A 21686-nucleotide genomic window follows, 5' to 3' on the forward strand; every position below is an offset into this window, starting at 1 on the left:
TAATAATACATAAAATCGGAACCAACTAACCGATAAGCAACCGTAGATAACAGAATCTAGTGGGGCCAAATTGGCTAATGCTACTTTTGGTGGGACCATTTAGAATATACAGACTACAGTGGTAAAACTAAAGACAAACGAAAGAAAATGCTAAAACCCTATTAAACGTGATTCTTCTACTTTGATCCTCACTCTTCACTGTGGCGTCTCATATACTGAGACGATATTCACTTCAGCCTAAGCAATTTTCATCATATGTTATATTCCCCTTGAATTTAAGCAAATCAAGGTAAAAAACTTTTTCCTATTTGTCACTATTTTTTTTCTCAATTCTTGAAATATAGTAGTATTTGTTTGTAATTGTGCTAATATTCTTGAATCAGATCGATATGTTTGATTCTGTCATTTTCCAAATGCCCATCATTCTTAGGTTGAATACAAATAATAAAGTCCCAATCTTTGGTAGGTTCATGAATAAGTTACTTTTATAGTAGTAAGTATTTCATAGCCATCATCCTTTTGCGGAATTGAATCATAAAGCCTTAATCTTGGGTGTGTTCATTGATGAGTTACTTCTATTTTCATTGTTTATATTAGTTTTTGAAGTATTTTGTTTACTTAATTGTTCTAATGATTTTTCAGCTGCATTTTATGGTGAGGGGGCCTGTAAAGTTTTTCCTTTTTCTAAATATATTCTGCTGATTTTTTCAGTTGATTCCATTGCATATAGGGCCTTAATTGAAACTGTACATGCTTCTAACATTGCGTGAATTACTACTCTCCTTATAAGTTTCTGCAAGCTGTTATCCAATGTTTGTACTGGTTGTAATTTCATTTTTCATGAATTATAATTGATTGCTGTTAATACCCTTATCACAAAATAAGCAGTTTCCACTTTCCATTGTGTTCCAGCTGTTTGGTTGTTTTGTCTTCCTAGCAATTTATTGGTTTATTGAAGGAGATGGTAAATGGTCTACTATTGCTCTGTTCCATAATTGTTCTTCCTGAGGAAGACGCGGTCTAGATCACTTCACGACTCAGGCATTCTCTGAAGCATATGGAATTGATGTATCAGATCACTTGTTATTACCTAAGATTTTATTTTGGTTATCGTAGTGCTCCATTATGTTAGTTTATCATATGTATTTGTGTATGCGATGTTAGCTTGGGGTTCGTGTAATTTGTTTTCTACAAGAACATGATGTTCCTTTTGTACATTTTTTTCCAGTGTGCATGTTCTTGCAAAGATGTTGCATTATCTATTCAAAATTGTCTTGATGATCTGTGAAGATATAATTCTGAAGATGTTCTCTTGATATGATTTTTCCTATTTTATGCAGATTCTGTGGGTTTGCTGATAGAGAAGTGATGGCAGAAGAAGGTGGCAGAAGTTTTACCCGAAGGAACCAATTGTTAGACATAGAGAAACAGGTTCATAAGTGGTGGACAGAAGGTGATGTTTTTAGAGCTGAACCTAAAGAATCGCCTCCTAAAGTGGGTGAAAAGTTCTTTGGGAATTTCCCTTTCCCTTATATGAATGGATATCTACATTTGGGCCATGCTTTTTCATTGTCAAAGCTTGAATTTGCAGCTGCATATCACCGATTAAGAGGTGCTAGTGTTCTTTTGCCTTTTGCATTTCACTGCACAGGAATGCCCATAAAGGCATCTGCTGATAAGCTTTCAAGGGAGATATCAAGGTTTGGGAACCCACCCGTGTTTCCTGTTGTGAAGGAAGAGGAGAGTGTTGAAACAGAAGTTAAGGTTGAGGCTGAAGGAAATCAGGGTTTGCCGGGTGGAAACTTTAAAGGAAAGAAATCAAAGGTTCTTGCAAAGACTGGGGGTGTTAAGTACCAGTGGGAGATAATGAGGAGTTATGGTCTGTCTGATGAGGAAATTGCGAGGTTTACAGACCCATATTACTGGCTAACTTACTTTCCACCACTGGCTGTAGAGGATCTGAAGGAGTTTGGCTTGGGTTGTGATTGGCGTAGAACTTTTATTACAACTGATATGAATCCGTACTTTGATTCGTTTGTACGGTGGCAAATGCGGAAGCTGAAAGCCTCGGGAAAGATTGTTAAAGATCTCAGGTACACCGTATATTCGCCCCTAGATGGTCAGCCATGTGCTGACCATGACCGCGCTTCTGGTGAAGGAGTTATCCCTCAGGAGTACACTCTTATCAAGATGGAAATTCTCCCACCTTTTCTACCAAAGATGAGTGTTCTGGAGGGGAAAAAGGTATATCTCGCAGCAGCTACACTGAGACCAGAGACCATGTATGGGCAAACAAATGCTTGGGTTTTGCCTGAAGGAAAATATGGGGTGTTTGAGATTAATGATACTGAGGTTTTTGTGTTGACTTATAAGGCAGCTCTTAATCTAGCCTATCAAAGGTTGTCTCGGATCCCTGAGAAGCCGAGTTGTTTGCTTGAATTGTCTGGTCAAGATCTTATAGGCTTACCCCTGAGGTCTCCTTTGGCATTTAATAAGACAATATACACTCTGCCCATGTTATCTGTCCTTACTGAAAAAGGTACAGGAATTGTAACTAGTGTTCCCAGTGATTCCCCTGATGATTACATGGCCCTACATGATTTGAAGTCAAAGCCAGCTTTCAGGGCCAAATTTGGTGTGAAGGATGAGTGGGTCTTGCCATTTGAGATAGTTCCAATTATCAACCATCCAGATTTTGGGGACAGGTCAGCTGAGAGAATTTGTATTGAAAAAAAAATCAAGAGCCAGAATGAGAGAGATAAGCTTGATGAGGCAAAGAAAACAATTTACAAGGGTGGGTTTTACGAAGGAACCATGATTGTTGGAGAATTTGCTGGTATGAAAGTCCAAGAAGCAAAAGGTCTGATCAGGAGCAACCTTTTGGAGATGAATCAAGCGGTAATATATAGTGAACCTGAGAAGAAGGTCATGTCGAGATCTGGGGATGAGTGTGTTGTGGCTTTGACTGATCAGTGGTATCTCACTTATGGAGAATCAGAATGGAGGAAAGCTGCAGAAGAGTGTTTGGCCAGTATGAATCTCTACTCTGATGAGACACGGCATGGTTTTGAACACACTCTTAGCTGGCTTAATCAGTGGGCTTGCTCTCGCAATTTTGGGCTGGGAACTCATATTCCTTGGGATGAGGATTTCTTAGTTGAGTCCTTGTCTGATTCCACAATTTATATGGCATATTACACCGTGGCACATTTCTTGCAGAAAGGGGATATGTATGGTAATGATCATTCTTCTGTGAAACCAGAACAGCTGACCGATGAGATCTGGGAATTCTTGTTCTGTAATGGACCTTTTCCTGAAAATTCTTCTATATCTTCTTCTCTTCTCAAGGAAATGAAGCAGGAATTTGACTACTGGTATCCGTTCGATCTCAGAGTTTCTGGCAAGGATCTTATTCAGAATCATCTTAGCTTTTGCATCTATAACCACACTGCCATGTTCCCTAAACATCACTGGCCCCGTGGTTTCAGATGCAATGGGCATATAATGCTCAACTCTGAGAAGATGTCCAAGTCTACTGGAAATTTCCGAACACTCCGGCAGGCAATTGAAGAGTTTTCAGCTGATGCCACACGCTTTGCCCTTGCAGATGCAGGTGATGGGATGGACGATGCTAACTTTGTCTTTGAAACGGCTAATGCTGCCATCTTACGTCTCACAAAAGAAATAGCATGGATGCAGGAGGTTCTTTCTGCAGAGCCATCTTTAAGAAATGGGCCACCATCCACATATGCAGACCGTGTGTTTGCTAATGAAATTAATATTGCAGTTAGGACTGCAGAGAAGAACTATAGTGAATACATGTTTCGGGAAGCTCTGAAAACTGGTTTTTATGATCTTCAGGCTGCCAGAGATGAGTACAGGCTTTCCTGTGGTTCAGGAGGCATGAACCGGGATTTGCTATGGCGATTTATGGATGTTCAAACGCGACTTATTGCTCCAATCTGTCCACACTATGCTGAAAATGCCTGGAGAGAGCTTCTGAAGAAGGATGGTTATGTCATAAAAGCTGGGTGGCCTGAGGCTGATTTGCCAGATCTTACCCTTAAGAAGGCCAACAAATATTTGCAAGACACGATTATCTCGATGAGGAAGCTACTTCAGAAGCAGGTTTCTGGTTCAAAGAAAGGAAATGTAAATCTGAATAGCCAAAACAAACCTACCATGGGGCTGATATATGTGGATGAGCAGTATGGTGGGTGGAAAAAGGAATGTTTGGGGATTCTGCAGAGGAAATTTGACACTTCAACCGGCTCCTTTGCACCTGATAAAGAAATCCTCTCCGAATTGCAGAAGAGTGATATTGCACAGCAAGGCAATTTCAAACAAATACAAAAGCTCTGTATGCCTTTCTTGAGGTTCAAGAAAGACGAAGTATTGGCAGTTGGGGTTCAACCGTTGGACTTGAGGCTTCCTTTTGGTGAGATTGAAGTCCTTGAGAAGAACTCAGACTTGATCAAAAGACAGCTTGGTCTCGAGAGATTGGAGATCTTATCTATGATAGATGATGCCCTGGAGAGAGCAGGGCCTCATGCTGCAGTCGTGAGGCAGAATCCACCAGCACCAGGCAATCCAACTGCAATCTTTCTCTGAGTAGAACATTTTTGCAGTACAAGTTATGAACATTTTTGTCCCAGCATCCTGCCTAATAACTTGTCCAAGTATGGTTATGTTTTTTGGTTTTAGAGTTTTAGCCAATTTTCAGATTTTAAGGCCTTCCATTTGTTCAGACCAAATTTGTATTTGCTACTCCCATTTTTTTCTTCTTATAGTAGGCGTTTGGCCATGCGATACCATATCACGATATGGTGTCGTGAGATGGAATCAGCGTTTGGACATGCGATTTTACGCTGATTCCATCTCATGAGAGGTGATACCATATTCTCCAAAAACCATGATTTGAGATATTTTAATACAATAATTAATCCGTGAGTTTATATTTTGTTAAAACAACCCCACATTTATATCTACTAACCATTTATTTCATATGTAAATAAAATTTATAATCACATCATTACTTTTTAAAATTTATTATTCTCACCAATATAAAATTTATTATTACTTTAAATTTGGTGAATATAAATGATAAAGTAGAAATTCATTTGGTGAATATAAATAAGAACGAAGGGAGTAACACTTTCTTTATTTTTCATAATAAAAAAAACGTCTTAATCTTATGACTAAGCATAATATTGATAAAAGACAATTTTCATTGGCGGTGCCGCACTTTCTTAATCTTAGTATTCGCAAAATGTTCGTTCACATGACTGAAGAATATCAAGTCCAATTGATTGAGGACTTGGGAAAATTTGATCAATTAGTTATTAATATTTAGTCAAGTGGACTAGTTATAATTTTTTTGATTAAATTTTATTAGAAGTGTTTTTGACTCAAACTTGTGGTAACTTTTTAAAATTTCGTTATTCAATAATATTTAACTATTGATTTTTCTTGTAAATAATTAGAAGTCAGTGATGTTTGTTAATTTTTATCTTTAGTGTATTTAACTTCTAAGTTAATATTTACTCACTAATGTATATATATATTTTTTTATAGGTTATTTGTAAGAGTAGTTGAGAGATATGAGCATATCAAGTACAATTTATGTTCAATTTTTTAAGTTAAATTAAAGTTAGATGAAACAATTACTTAAGTGAAGAACAAATAACTTTGTAATAATTTATTATGCGATTTTATAATTTTTGTTTATTTGATAAGATTGAATAAACAATTGGGGCTATTTTAATAGTTTTACAACTTATGAGATTTTTATGTTTATGAGAAAATATACAACACAAAAATTCCATATCGCATGTCCAAACAAACCTTCAATTTCATCTCATGATTTCATATCATGATACCATATCATGATTCCATATCATGATACCATATCGCATGGCCAAACGGGCCCGTTCCTTCACTCCAGTGGATCTATAACATTATTTCAGTGAATGAGTTAATGTAAAGGTATATGATATTGTGATTTTGTTAGCTTTTCTGTTCCTTGGAAACCTTTTGAAAATTATGATAAACAAGGCAGTGTTCCTTGCCTTCCTATTATGAATAGTGTTTTTCTAGCTTTTTACATTTTTTAATGACAAAGGGAAATTCTAAGCTACTATCCTTAGGTAGGAATGGCAATGGGACGGGGCGGATGTGGGGTGGGTTTAAGGCTATATGGAACGGGGCAGGGCGGGTTTAAGGTTGTGTGGGCGGGTTGAAGTAGGTTTTTTTAAAATTAATGTGGGGTGGTTCAATAAAAAATAATACAATTTCTTACATGTTTCCCAATTGACCTCTAAAAAACAAGATTTTAAGTCACTATCCTATTAAATCAATACAACTTAATGAAAAAATGAATTTTTTTTTAGTATCAAACATAACTAGAAAAAGAAAATATTAAAAAAATTATGTGGGGCGGGACGGATTAAAATTTTTGCGGGTTAAGCTCAACTCGCACCGCCCCACCCCATTGCCATCCCTACCTTAGGGATGCACAAGGTAAAACTCTAGGTCTTATGCAATATCTTGCAAACCACACTGGAGAGTTAACCCAGACTAAGCAAGCTCGTGTGACGAGCTCGACCTAGAGACTCCCGGTCTTATGCAATATCTTGCAAACCACACTGGAGAGTTAACCTAGACTAAGCAAGCTCGTGTGACAAGCTCGACCTAGAAGGTGAATCCTTTACAGCAAGAGATTTCGAACTTGAGATCTTCAATATGGAAGTCTCAAGCCTAAACCATTGAGCCACCTCAAAGGATGGACTATACATTTTTTTTGGAAGGTCATGGATTTTGTAGCGCTACGAAAATAAAAGAACGATTATTTGGATTGATGAACTTTTTCATTCCAAAAAATTAAAAATCAATAAAATATTTATTTATTCATGAATATTTATTCTATCTAGTATATTTAAGAAATTTATCTATACATATAAAAAAAATTCCATGAAGTTTAGGTTCTAATAGGGGATCAAAACTAAAAATATTGTCGGTTTATTAAGACCTTGTTTGATCAATTATTGCTTTTACAGCTTATATGTCTAAATTTATAATCATTACTTTTGATATGATCAAATTTTCTTTTGCTTTATTCTTACTTAATATTTTTTAAAACATTTGATACATATACCCTTCTCGAAAATGGAATCCAAACTTCTTTCTCATGTTTATTTTGTCATTCGTTCTTCTACGTGTAAAAAATTATTTTAAATTTATAATAATACTCCCTCCGTCCCATTTTATATGATGTACTTTGATTTGACACAAACTTTAAGAAAAATGAAAAGACTTTTAAAACTTGTGGTCCAAAATGAATGATAGAAATTTGTGTGGTTGTAAATCATTTCATTAAGGGTAAAAAAGACATTTTATAGGCAAATTGTTATTTAAAATAGAAATGTGTCATTCTTTTTAGGATTGACTAAAAAGGAAAGTAAATCATATAAATTGGGATAGAGGGAGTAACATTTTCATCATTTTTATAATGGTTTATTTGCAAAAAAAATAAATAAGTTTTCATTTAGTAGAAATTAGAAAATGGAGTTCGATATAATATTGAGCTACTTTCGGTCACTTGCCTTGTATAGTGGTGGACTCGCTTTCTCTCTCTAAAAATCAAGAGAGAGAAAAAGGGCACAAGGATATAGAGGAGTCCATTAGTCTACACTTTTTCTCACCTTTGAATTCTTCTTTGTTTGCTTGCTAAGCAAAATCATAGAAGACCCACAAAACCAGATCGGCGATCCACCGGAAAAGCAAGAAATCGGTTGTAAATGGGTCAACAGAAGGCTTTGATCTATGCGTTTGTCGGTCGTGGGAATGTTATATTGGCTGAATACACAGATTTCAGTGGTAACTTCAACTCCATAGCTTATCAGTGTCTTCAGAAGCTGCCTGCTTCCAATAACAAGTTCACTTATAACTGTGATGGTCATACCTTCAACTACCTTGTTGATAATGGATTCAGTCAGTTCTCTTTCCCATAAAGCTCTTGTTTTCTGTTGATGTTTTTGTTTCTGTTTCTGGGTTTGTTTCTATTGATGTAGATATAAAAGGGATCGAAGAAATTTTGAGTAATTATCGTTCTGTGTTTTTTGTTTCTGAAAATCGTGGTTTATGGTATTAACTTCATTTAATTTGTATTCTTAATCCGGAAATATGATGATTTAACTCTAGTACTGGAATTAAAATTGATCTTAAAATTAATTCTAGTACTGTGAACCATTATATGTTGTTGATTGTAGAGAAAGTGAAGTTCACCCAAATTCCTGGTTGTATTGGGGGTTCCCGGATTTTGTGTGCTAGGAAGAATTTTTTATTGTTGCATCTGAAATTAGGGTAAATGAAAGGGATCAGTGGATTTTTAGATCAGTTTCCTCTGTGGATTAAGTTTTGTGCATCCATTTTACCGCTAACTTCAGGATTTTCTGGGAGGGGAACGATTGTGTTAACGTTTGTTCTTTGCTTGTAAGGGGTATTTCTCAGTTTTCTTTGGTGGTAAAGTGAAATAGTTCCTTTTCTATTATAATTGTTATCATCTTATTAGTGCTTTCTTTTCATACTTCTCTGACTGGTTGTTGAAGTTGGATGAGTTTACTACTTTGGTTCATTTATATTTGCTTGATAAGCAATAAGATGTACCGATTGGTTATGCATCACTTGGTTTCAATTTGTTAAAAAAAATGTTCAATTGAGGTTTTATTTGGAGGGAGTGTACTAGATTCGAGAATTGGTTCACATTTATGATCCTCTGGGAGTTCTGTTTCATTATACTGGTCTGAGATGCAAAAGTGAAACTGAATAATCAAATGCATCTGAATTCATCACTTTAGGTAATATTTTTGTGCTAGGATGAAAACCATGGGTGATGGGACAGCAGGGTTCAAATCGCAACAGATACATAAAATGCTAGGGGATTCCTTTCCCTCTGTCTAAGACTTGGTGGGCACTGGGAAGAGTTAATCAGTAGTCAATACCTATATGGTTTTGCTAACCTACTACACCAAGGTAGTAGATTAGCAATGTCTTCATTTTTTATTTTCCTTAAATACCCTTAATTGCTTATTACATTGCATAATAAAGAGACTTTTTGGTCTCTTCACAAAAATAACCCGACTGTCCAACATCATTTGGTATCTTCATTCCCTGTCACTCTGTCTTTTTTCCCCTCTCAATTCTCCTTACAATTTCTCTTCACCCCACCCTCTCTGTAACACAGTTTTTTTTCCATCATCAATTGATTGATTCAGCCAAATACAATTTAGACTCCATTTATTCTCCTGAAATAACATATTTTTTATCTAATAAGAAAACCAAACTCAACCAATCTTTTCTTTTCATTTATTTTCCCGGCTTCAAAACTCTCTTTTCCTTCTTTCCTCCACAGATCCAGAAATCACTTGCATTAGAATTATATAATAATATAAGGAGAAAGAGGTTTCTGGCCAAAAACTAAAATTAGCACAGAAGAACAATTTTGGTGGATTGAATCTTTTAAAGATTAAGGGGAAAAAAGAGTCAGAGGGGGGGGGGGGATAAAGAGAAAGGAAGTGAAGAGAAGCAAAACGTTTACTACGTTCATGTATTAGATTAAAAACTAATCCCCTATCCACACACAGATGACACATATTTTACTGGCTTCACTTTTTCTGTGATCGCATTTCTTGGGTGTTTTATGTTTGTCCACTGGAGGAAAGAAGAGACTGGTGGTCAAAATCATTTCATTTTCCTTTTTGATATTTTGAATTTCCATGTCGTCTTGTGTCCAACTCTCTTCTACAGCTTGTCATGCCACTGGGAACTGAAGTCCCAGTTGTGTTTTTGTTAGATGCGCTGTTAACTGTTTTCAGTTACTTATAGTGCCTTGAAGGCACCAATGTGAAATCTGTGATCATCATTAGTCAAACTGGTTTTTTCATAATTCTTAGCAACTAGAAAGCATTTTTTGGAAAGAGACTAGATGTATATTTAAGAGAATGTTTCACCTTCCAAAATGCAATTCCTTAGCTTCTTACTTTACTGTGATCTGATGATTTTATATTTACCCTCAAGTGAAGAGCATCATATCTGAGTGTCTAACCTATGGAATTAAATAGCTATTATGAGAGGAGAATCTGAGTGATATTAGAAAATCGTTTGTTATTCTGCTCTCTTGCACTTCCAGAAATATACCAATGTTGCATTTAGTTGATTAGTGGACTTACCTATGCTAATTTTATAATTCTCCTTACAGCATACTGTGTGGTTGCTGAGGAGTCTGTTGGAAGACAAATTCCAATAGCGTTTTTGGAGCGCATTAAGGATGATTTCATGTCAAAATATGGGAGTGGGAAGGCTGCAACAGCTCCTCCTAATAGCCTGAACAAGGAATTTGGGTAATTTAATATTAAAAGTTTACTTTAGTGGTATGTGAAGGCAGAGCTTTCTGTTGAGTCATCTAACTGCAGTACTCTTTTAAGTGCAGCCCTAAGTTGAAGGAGCATATGCAGTATTGTGCTGAACATCCTGAGGAAATTAGCAAACTTGCCAAGGTGAAAGCACAGGTTTCAGAAGTTAAGGGTGTTATGATGGAAAACATTGAGAAGGTAAAATGTCTCTTCATCTATCGTTTGATGGTTGATTAGTCCTTACTTCCTTATGTGATGTTGTTATTGAATCCCCATATCCTGGATAACTATGTGACGCATAATTGTTCTGAAGATTCCTTCTTCCAACTGTAGAAATACTTGAGCTAAATTTGTAAATTTTTCTTTGATCATTACGCTAACTTCTAAATGGAGGGAAATGAATATTGAGGATTCATAAAGCCGAACCTAACTAGCTTGCATTAGCGTAGTTACTGATGTTTTACTCCACTCCATTCCACTGCACTACATTCTTAGCTCAATCTTTTTTGTATAGAACACTAATATTTTGTAGAGCGCAAGTTGATCAATTCATGCAGAATGACTACCTGCTCAGAACTTGTAATTATGGAGTTTTTGGAATATTTACTAACAAAGGGGAAGTGATTACATCGGAATGGGATCTCAGGCAAGCTCCGTCAGTGAAGAGTGAACTTCTCAAATCTTCATCATTTCCTAGAATTGAAGATTGCATTATATAAACTCATTACATAGTTACATACAATCTTACTAATTAGTTGCATTATATAAACTCATTACATAGTTACATACAATCTTACTAATTAGTTGCATTATATAAACTCATTACATAGTTACATACAATCTTACTAATTAGTTGCATTATATAAACTCATTACATAGTTACATACAATCTTACTAATTAGTTGCATTATATAAACTCATTACATAGTTACATACAATCTTACTAATTAGTTGCATTATATAAACTCATTACATAGTTACATACAATCTTACTAATTAGTTGCATTATATAAACTCATTACATAGTTACATACAATCTTACTAATTAGTTGCATTATATAAACTCATTACATAGTTACATACAATCTTACTAATTAGTTGCATTATATAAACTCATTACATAGTTACATACAATCTTACTAATTAGTTGCATTATATAAACTCATTACATAGTTACATACAATCTTACTAATTAGTTCACTTGAATAATTTTTAGGTGCATTACTACAAGATAAACTATTAGACTGAAGGGAGTCTTCTCCTGTCAACCCAATTACATAGTGTTATAATTATAATGTGATCACAAGGATGGGTCTGAAGCATCAATATATTTGGAGTTTTAATGGTTGTCATATTTAAAAAAGAGTGGAAACTGTTAAAGATTATTTATATTAGCAATTGCTCTCAACTTGTAAGTTGAAGAAAGTGGTTCTTGTAGACGGGATAGGTCGGTAAACTAGAAGGCAGTATTAAGTATAGGTTTGATTGTTTGGAGAGTGGTTCTATATCAAAAATGATTAACCATTATTAATATCCATAAGTTACATATTGCCCCCCAGGTTGTTGGTTGGTCTAGTGGTAACAGTACAACAAGTGATGTGCGGGTTAGGTGCACGTTACGAGTTCCAACTCTGCTGCAAACAAAAGCCTGATATCCAAGTGGAGAAGGGTAGAGGGGTGGCCCCAATATCCACCCAAGTTTTGAACTTTGCGTCACTTGCGCTCAGGGGGATTTCTTGGTTATCAAATCATAAATTCCATTAAGAAATGATTATTGTGATTACGTCTAATGCTTTTCTCATTTCAAAATCTTTCCTTCATGTGTTATTATTATGCTTTTCGCTCTACTGGTCGACATCATGAGAGTTGATGTGGTATGTTATCATTGTTCGAAATTCTAGGTTCTTGATCGTGGAGAGAAGATAGAGCTTCTTGTTGATAAGACAGAGAACCTTCATCACCAGGTTATCATTTTATATTTATTTTTTAAAAACTTGCATTTAAATCCTTCTATTGAGAACAATTTAAATCAGTTGGTTTCAATTTTATTTTACAGTTTGCTTTTTGTATTATCTTACCATTTGGGAATGGGATTGACTCTTACTGGTGCTCAATCTTCATATGGACAACTTTCTTCATAGGATATCATTAGTACTTTTTGCATGTTAATCGTAACTTGAGGTTACTCTTAGCTAATGTTACTATGTGGTTTATAAGTGAGCTACAAGTGAACAACCCACCATCCTTTTTGGATGTCCTTCAGTTCATTCTGAGTTGAGTGCCAACTTCACTTTTTGGGGGGGGAGGGGGGTTATCTTTGCCTTTTGCATTGCATGGGATTCTAACTTATCCATAGGCTAAGGTGGGTTGCCCTGTCAACAAGATGATGTCGCCTTTGATTTGCTTGATTGTTGCCTACCTTTTTCTTCCATTAGTCTGACTTTTTCGTAACCCTATGATGTTGGGAGACAATGGTGCTCATATCTTCCTCAACTTACACAAAAGAAGTTAAATAAGCTTATACTTCTTTCTTCATTAAGAAAAAAGAGGAGTAAAAGAAGCTTACCTGTTTGCTTGCCCCCTTCTGTATGTTGTAATGAGATGTGTTCTAGTGCTGTATAGATGGACTACCATTGATGGTTGGCAATATCCGCCTGACTTCTAAAGATATTATATGTACCCTTGTCAAATTGATCAGTTCGTTATAATATTAGCTGACAACTTATCCCCCCCTCCAAAAAAAAAAAGATTTGTTATGATATTAATTAGCTTCAGTTTTCATTTAAGCAGCAACTTTGTTGTAGTTAACCATTCATTATTGTATAGAGTTCTGGTGGCTGTTGTTTCCATGTTTCTTTTGCCCCAAAAAGAAGTTTGTGCCATCTGTACAAAGCACCAACCAATGCTAGTGTCTTCTTTGATTGTAACAGGCACAGGACTTCAGGAACACGGGAACCCAAATACGGAGGAAGATGTGGCTGCAAAACATGAAAATCAAGCTGATAGTGTTAGGTATCCTGATAGCTTTGATCCTCATCATTGTTCTCTCAGTTTGCAAGGGATTCAATTGTGGAAAGTGAGGATGTTTCTATTGTGATGCTATAGTTGTATGAAAAGCTTTTGTCTTATATCAGCATTTACAGTTCTGTGAGAATAGAGACGGTGTATGTTCTGTATGTATTAGCCTACTCACTTTTTTTCTGTTTGTTGGAGCAGAAAGGATCAGAGTTTTCTCTTCTTTATATTCTGGTCTAAATGTCGTAGTATATGATGCCGCCATTGAGAGGTCATTTTGTGCTGTTAATGATATGTTCCTTTTTATAAGAAAAAGACCTGCAATGCTAGAAACTCTTGTCAATGATATTCAATTTTTCATCCAGATGGTTTTGCGTTAGGTCTTTGACCATTTTATATGTTGGTAACCCTACATACCCTTAAGCATTGCTGAAGAATATATTTTTGTTTAGGGCACTTGGCTGGTTTATTCAAGTAGCAAAGCTTTTTTCCAACTTTGTAAAATTTTCAACACTTTTTAAAATATTTTTCTTAATATTATTACTAAGAGTTGGGGGATGAGGAAGGGCAAATGGAGAGGTGATTGTGAGGTGTGGAATTTAATCATCTTATACAGCAACAACAACAAATGCGTGTGATTTTACTAGTGAGATTTGAGAAGAGTAAGATGTACACAATCTAATTCTTATTTTTATCAGGGTAGAGATTATATCCAATCGATCCTTGTCAACCTTCCTCTTTTATTTGAGCTTAAGATAAACAATAAAAGTGAGCTCACACAAGACAAACCTTGGTTGAATGTGAAGAATAACGACTCTTTTATTTGAGCTTAAGACTAACAATAAAAGCGAGCTCACACAAGACAAACCTTGAATGTGAAGAATAACTTCCATTGTTTCAAGTCTACAAAGATTTTATAACAAAAAGTATATTAATGTTCACTGAAGAAGAAGATCGTCAATAATTGCTCATTTTTAATTTCCCTCCAACTCCGAGTCCAAGATTTAAACCTTATAGTTGAAGTTAGAAGATGTTTCTTGATACATATTTATCAGCATTTATCCTTTCGTACCAATCTAGAAACAAACAAACTTTTTACGTGTTTTCGAAAAATTATTTCACTTTATTTTTTTAAAATATAAGTATCTTACTTCTTTTCAATTCTATACCAAAAGATGTAATTTTCTATTCAATATTTTTTTCAAAAAATTCAAAAATTCCTTTTAATTTCTTTAACTTGGTCTCCATCAAAGTAATTAAAATGGGACGGAGGCAGTAGTACAGTAAAATTAATGGGCTGCCTTGATTGGGTCCGCTGACCCGTTTTCCTGCCCTCTGTTCATCGAGCTCTGGCAATGCCGTCTCCGCTTAATCCCAGTTTGAAAAGGAAAAGGAATGAGCGGGACACGAATTATAAGAGGGAAAGGATGAAGCTAATTCACTGGACCTTCTTCTTCAACTTATAACAATTATGGCCACTTCCGATTCTCAGCGTCGCCGCGTTTTTGGTTAGCATTTCCCCCTAATTTTCTGTATCTCTCAGTTTTATGAAATTCTGTTTGGATTATTGTAATTATGCAAACTGTGTTGCTTAATTAGTTGAAAAGATTAGAACTTTAACCAATTGGACACACTGGGTTGCTTTTGTGTGTATGTTAGTACTGATAGTAGGATATTAACGTAATTTAAATTTATTTGTGGGTGATGTAGTTGGGAATATACCATATGATGCTACTGAGGAGCAACTAATGCAAATCTGTGAGGAAGTTGGACCAGTTGTTTCCTTCAGGTCAGTTTATTTTCTTTGCCTTCTCCCTTAATTGACTCAGGGACTGCTTTATCTTTGTTTTATTTAGTTAAAGCAGCTGATTTTGTTATCCGTAGGAGGATATAAAAGACTGTCCTTTTGCAAGTTTCCAACTTACAAGTGCACTAACATTATAGTATCTGTAAGAAAGTAGTGAAGATGATAAAACAAATACTCTTTTAACCTTTTGATCATCCCAAATTCCGTGTTTTTTGTAATGCTGATTTTCTGGTCATGCATCCTGTAGATATTAGTTTGCTGATTGAGGATTTGAGGTGACTAATGGACAAAGTGAACTCTACAGCTAGAATACCTAATATCATTTAATCTTTTGTATAAAAATGAATGCTTGTCCAGTTCCAAAAAATAAATAAAAAATGAATGCTTGGAGTTTTTAGCACAGCTGGTTGGAAACTTTTCACCAGCAAGGATTTTTAAATTCTGTTTAGAGGGCATTATGTGGAGGATGACCGACTGAAAGAGACTTTTTTTCATCTGATAGGAACTGATTTCTTCCCCCTATCCTCCCTTACTTGGATGAGTCTACCTAGCATTTCTCATCTTTTTATTCGCTCTTTTCCCCCCTCAGATTAGTGATTGATAAAGAAACTGGGAAACCAAAAGGTTATGGATTCTGTGAATACAAGGATGAAGAGACTGCGTTAAGTGCTCGTCGCAACCTTCAGAGGTACGAGATAAATGGTCGGCAGCTAAGAGTTGATTTTGCTGAAAAAGATAAAAGTTCGGACAGAAATCGTGAACAGGTAAGACATTTAGATGTCCTTGGACAATTTATTTATATTAGTTCTTAGCAAAAATTACTATAATGTGTATCTTTCACTACCTGTTTCTTAATTTCTTGTCCCTGGAGAGAACAACCATTTTCCTGCTTATCTGAGCTGCATGTCTAAACCAAAATGTCCAAATATATCAAAAGTCATCAGTTTTTATGGTGCTCAACAACTGGCGTCTGGCTATTTCAAAACCATGACAGTGTTAGTGGAGTTGTGAAGATGCTTAAATTTCATATAAGGTGGTGTTGGCATCTCATAAGGTTCTGTGGGAGGTGAAGGCGGTGTTGGCATCTCACTAGGTTCTGTGGGTGATGAACTTATTCTTATTTAAGATATCCAGCATTAATGTGACTGGCTTCTATCCTGGTTAATGACAAAATTGGTATCTGGTGCTTTAACCATTTTAGCTACCTGCAATTTGCTCACTTATTCTACTTTTGCCTCTTCAGTGTTTCACCTATATGACTTGCATATGTCAATTTCTTCGTAGTCGTTCCTAGATTTTTGGGATCACATCTTACTCTAACTTTTCTGTTTGATGTCCCATCTTGACCTGGACATCTAAACTAGTCATTAAGCGCATAAAACTTGTTGAAGCAAAGTATTCATCATGACAAAGTTTCAGATATATAGTTTGTTCAGTTGGAAGAATCTATGATGCCCTTCAATCTTGAATTAACTGTCTTACTTTCTATTTTGAATTAAATTTAAGACCTTTTTGATGAAGTAAGATAATTGCATTGACAGAGTCACCAGAAGATTCAAATTACAAAAGTATGAAGCGACTCCTATATTGAATCAGGGAGTCGATGATGTCCAAAACTAACTTGGATCATTTACTTCCTCATGTTTTTATGTTTGTTTTATTCAAAACTGGTATCTACTTCCCCATGATTTCACCAACAAAAAGGGTTTGGAAGGTGTTTAGCATGTTTTCATTGGAATGGTCACTGAATTCTCTTCAAAACATCATGCGCTGGTTCTTACCACTAGACCAATGCCCTAGGCATTATCCAAAACATTATTGATCAGTGGTAATCTTCCTCCATGGATAAGTACTGCTTTTCCACATATCCAACTTCCTCCCTATTCTTCTATTGCTCCTTGCCACGCATCAGACGCTCTATGATTTGCCTCCAAATGTAGACCCCAGTGTTGTGAAAGGCGATCGCCTCGTCGCCAATGGAGAGAGGCGAGGCGAGGTGACCCTTCATCGCCTTTTAGCTTTGTGGCGAGGCGATCTTCAAAAGGCGACAACATGATGACAAAAGGCGAGAGGCAAGAGGCGAGAAAGGCAAGAAAGGTGTCACCTTTTGTGTTTTCTTAAGAAAAGGCGACCAATTTAGGATTTTAAAAGTTAAAAGGTAATTTTAGGGTTTTCAACTAGACTCCTCCTTCAACTAGCCAGACTTTTCCGGCGACTCCAAAGTCTAACCAATACATATTTCTTCTTCTCTTCTTCCTCTGTTTCTTTTTCCTTCTTCTTCTTCTTCAGACTTTAGAATCTTCTACCTTTGTTTTGTCTTTTGTTATGTTTTTTTTCTCATTCAAGTTCTAGACTTTTAGTATGTACTATCTATTTTCAGCTTTTGAATTGAAATATTTGCTAATATGTTATTGCTATTGAGATTTTGATTATTTACATATGCAATTAAATATTTTAATTTTTTGGTATTAAATGGTGCCGCACTTTCAAAAGGCGAGCGCCTCGCCGCTCACCTCGCCTTGTGGCGAGGCAGACCTTTGTCGCCTTTCACCGTCCAAAACACTGGTAGACCCAAGTAAGCAGCAGGAAATTGTCCTGTTTTTCACCCCAAAATCATAATTAACTACTGAATTTCCTCCACCATTAATTGGATAAAGGAGGCTCTTGCTCATGTTAATGTGTAAACCTGAGGATGCCAGCTATATACTTCCTTGACTGAAACGAGGAATTATTTGCTACAATGTTTAAGTTTTCATTTTTCTTGCTATAAAAAAGGTGCAATTTCACTAACTTCTATTCTAAAATGTAAATTCTCTAAAAAGTTAGCTTCATCTACATTGTTAAATCCACTTTCATTTAAATACATCAAAACTCCAACCGTGACCTAAAACTTGTGCCCGGTCAGAAGACTGTTCCTAAATTAGGATGCAAGTAGCACTTTTTAATATTCAAACCCCTCTTGAAGAGAAGGGCAGAAGCATAAATATTGTGAGAGAACTTCATCTGTGACGTATTACCATTATTTTTCTGGACGTCAATTTTTCCAACTCAAGCAAATACTTTGTTGAACCCCACCAAATGAGTAAAGAGAAACAAACAAAAAATAGCATGTAAGGAAAGCAAATGCTTCTTTTCTCTAATTTTTAATAACATCTATTCAATTGACCATGTTTGTCTTTTCGGCAGGGTTGCGGCGGACCTGGTATGACTGCGAATGTGGGTATGTTTCAATTTCATTTCTGCTTTTCACCCTTTCTTTTTCAATAAGCAAAATAGAAGGGGGGGGGGGGTCATATCATCAATTGTTTTTTATTCTCTTTGAAATTAGAATCTAACGTTTTCTATGGTAATGTCTATCAGATCACCAAAAATACATTGGGGGACCAGCTGTCCCTGTGGATTCTGCACTTCAGCAGCCATTAGGCATGTCAGTAGCTATGACTGCTGCAGCTGTTATGGCAGGAGCTCTTGGAGCTGCTCAGAGTGGCTGCTCATTCAGTCAGTCTGGGATAGATCCTTTAACACTACATATGTCCAAATTGTCTAGGAGCCAACTGAATGATGTTATGTCTGAGTTCAAGGTCAGGATGTTGATTGCATACGTCTCCAACTCATGATATTTCTAGTTCTGCTTGAATATTGCTGCAAAATTATAAAATAGCAACAAACTTGGACAACATACCCAGTGTAATCCCACAAGTATGCAAGCCTTGTGGATAGCTTCTTGACATGATTATTGTAATTTTGATGACAGGCAATGTGTACACAAAACAAGGAACAGACACGCCAACTGCTGCTAGCAATTCCAAATTTGTCAAAAGCTCTTTTTCTGGTAGATGCTCAACATATTGCAAGTTTCTGCTGTTGTTTAGCATTTTTTCTATTGCTGACTTCAAAACAATCATCTATTCTACATTGCAAATTGCATTGCCGTTTTTCTTTTCTGGAGTGCTGAGCATGCTTTATTGCAACATGAAGGGGGTCATATTACTTGTTCTCAGAATCAGAATATCACTGTTGTTTCTTTTTACATTGCATGATTATTGAAACCACACAGTTACTAGTTTGTATTTGTTTGCCAATGCAGGCACAGTTAATACTGGGAATGTTAACCCAACCAATGGTTCGTTCACTGGCTCCTTTGTTTTAATACCTCTCTCTCTCATATATATTTATATAGATAAGCTGTCAAAATGTATCTTTTCAAAATTCCTATAGCTTTCCTTTCCTTTATTGTTCTTTTGAGTTTGATTCCTATTGTTTTGGTATCAGAATCACGTTAAGGATCGCCTAGTTCTTGATTTTATTTGAAAATCAGCAGACACACATATAGTGTCTTCATTTAGTAAGGGCATTCTACTGCTGCTGCTGTTTTAGTTGTTTTTTGAGGAATCAGTTTGTCAAAGAGCAACACCTGATAATCTTTGAAATTTGCAGTTGCAGACGCCAAACATTCGGCAATCTGCTGCACCTAAGCTGCAGCCATTGGCTCTAGATAGTCAGCAAAGTCAACAACTGGCAACTCAGTCTCTTCTTGGGTTACCCCCACTTCCCCCTAGTTCGCTCCCCCAGGCACAGCCTCAGACTCAACTAGCACAATCGCAGAACCAAGTTTTGCAAAGTCAGTTGCCTAAGCCTTCTAGAAATCCTTCCATCAATGCAACCCAAGTGAATGTGTCAATTAATCCACCAGTTCCGGTGGGAACTTCTGTTGCTGTAAAGCAGCAAATGCAGCCTTTTTTCTTACAACAAGCTGGGCCAGTTGCTTCCATGAATTTTACATATGATAGTCAGCTGGGGACAGAAAAGACAAGATATCATCCTCCTCCTTCATCAATGCATACCCCATCATTGGAACAAGGTTCTCAGGTGTATATCTTTATTTGCTGTTAGTCTACAACTGCAAATAAACGAACACAGCTGGCAAAATATAAAATCTATGGGAACATTGATTTGAAAATAAGTTAATAAGGACAATATAACTGGATGATTGTCATGCTTGAATGGTTGAGTAAGTAATTTTCCAAAGAATAAATTTTCCGTAGAAAGGAAGAGAGCTTAAATATTGGATTCTCTTAATAGATTTAGGATGAAACAAGATGACTAGAATCTTATGCAAAAGGTTGCTTTATAATATAAGCCCTGCTCCTTACCCCTTTTCTACTCATGGAAAATTTACATGATATGTCTCCCAAACGCAATAAAATAGGAAGTCCATAGGATGGTATCTATATGGAACAGTATGTATCTTTCTGCAAGAGACTTTCCTTCAGTGATGTTATAGTTTGTGTCTTCCAAAGGGACATCAATGTGAACTTGTATAATTTTGTTTTTTTATTAACAGGGAAATCCTTCAGTAGTTTCTGGTGTCTTGGATAATATGAATAAAGACTCTCGACGACCCCACGCTCCTAATAATTCATCTTTGATTACCAGACCAGCTTACCCTTCAGGTTTGCCTGAGGTGAAGAGAGGGGCAGCATATAATCTAGATCTTCTGAGTCGGCCATCAAAAACGGCAAGGCTAAATGATGGAATAAGTTATGCCTTACCTGATGCAAGTGTATCTACGCCCCAGTCAGGATGCTCGACTCAAGTTTTATCTGCAGCAGAAATGTCAAACGCTGATAAACAAGCTACTCAGGTAATTTTAGAGTGTTGAGGTTTCTTTGTAATCAATTGAAGGAACTTAAGATTGATCAATTGCAAATGATAAGTGAATTTAGATGTTTCTACTTCCATTTGTTTTATTGCTTGATATATTGATTTGAAAGTATACATAACTAATACATCCGATGCATACAATCTTCGATGTGAATATGTTAAATGCCCCTTATTGTTTTGATTTGATACTTTATTTAGAATCGCATGAGATGTAACAGGTACAGCTTCCCTCGGACGTTGAGTCTGCCTTGCTGCAACAAGTACTGAGTCTCACTCCTGAGCAGTTAAGTGCACTGCCACCAGATCAACAGCAGCAGGTCATTCAGCTCCAACAGATGCTTCGGCAGCCAACATAGCCAAACTTTAATACGTGACTAGGACCTCAGATACTTGCCCCACCGAAATATTTGTGCAGAAGGGCATGTTGTCTTTTGGATCATTTACCATATTATAAATTGATTGATTTCCAAAGGATTGTTAAAATGCACTTGGGTGTATTACATTCATGTAATGACTATAAGCAGGCTGTTTACAAGCTAACTGAAAGAAAGAGGAAAGAGTTTTGTAGCTCCAGTTGTACTCAAGCATTAAATATTTATTCCTATTATTGTTCTGAAGCACCCTATGAAAGTGTGGTACTCGATATCACCTTCATATAGGGATGACAATTGAGGCAGGATAGGGCGGGTCAAAGCTTTTATTTTCAAAAATTAAACGGGAAGAAGCACCCGATAAAAGTGTAATACTCGATGTCACCCTCATATAGGGATGACAATTGGGGCATGATAGGG

The 21686-nt window shown here is 36.2% G+C and overlaps 3 protein-coding genes across 3 annotated transcripts; all 3 read left to right on the forward strand.

Moving 5' to 3' along the window:
• Positions 1-186: 186 nt before the first annotated feature.
• LOC102578386 (leucine--tRNA ligase, cytoplasmic-like) lies at positions 187-4782 on the forward strand. Its single transcript, XM_006362544.2, has 2 exons — positions 187-289; positions 1341-4782. Exon 2 carries the CDS (start codon positions 1369-1371, stop codon positions 4609-4611), a length of 3243 nt encoding a protein of 1080 aa, XP_006362606.1. The 5' UTR covers positions 187-289; positions 1341-1368; the 3' UTR covers positions 4612-4782.
• Positions 4783-7583: 2801 nt separating this feature from the next.
• On the forward strand, positions 7584-13788 carry LOC102578726 (vesicle-associated membrane protein 722-like). Its single transcript, XM_006362545.2, has 5 exons — positions 7584-7989; positions 10256-10397; positions 10487-10607; positions 12311-12373; positions 13340-13788. Exons 1-5 carry the CDS (start codon positions 7797-7799, stop codon positions 13487-13489), a joined length of 669 nt encoding a protein of 222 aa, XP_006362607.1. The 5' UTR covers positions 7584-7796; the 3' UTR covers positions 13490-13788.
• Positions 13789-14673: 885 nt separating this feature from the next.
• LOC102583587 (cleavage stimulating factor 64-like) lies at positions 14674-21468 on the forward strand. Its single transcript, XM_006362557.2, has 10 exons — positions 14674-14932; positions 15135-15213; positions 15821-15995; positions 18418-18451; positions 18592-18812; positions 18986-19063; positions 19319-19354; positions 19669-20100; positions 20576-20875; positions 21114-21468. Exons 1-10 carry the CDS (start codon positions 14896-14898, stop codon positions 21249-21251), a joined length of 1530 nt encoding a protein of 509 aa, XP_006362619.1. The 5' UTR covers positions 14674-14895; the 3' UTR covers positions 21252-21468.
• Positions 21469-21686: the final 218 nt, after the last annotated feature.

The sequence above is a fragment of the Solanum tuberosum genome, unplaced genomic scaffold (assembly GCF_000226075.1).
Source record: "Solanum tuberosum cultivar DM 1-3 516 R44 unplaced genomic scaffold, SolTub_3.0 scf00406, whole genome shotgun sequence".
Taxonomy (NCBI): domain Eukaryota; kingdom Viridiplantae; phylum Streptophyta; class Magnoliopsida; order Solanales; family Solanaceae; genus Solanum; species Solanum tuberosum.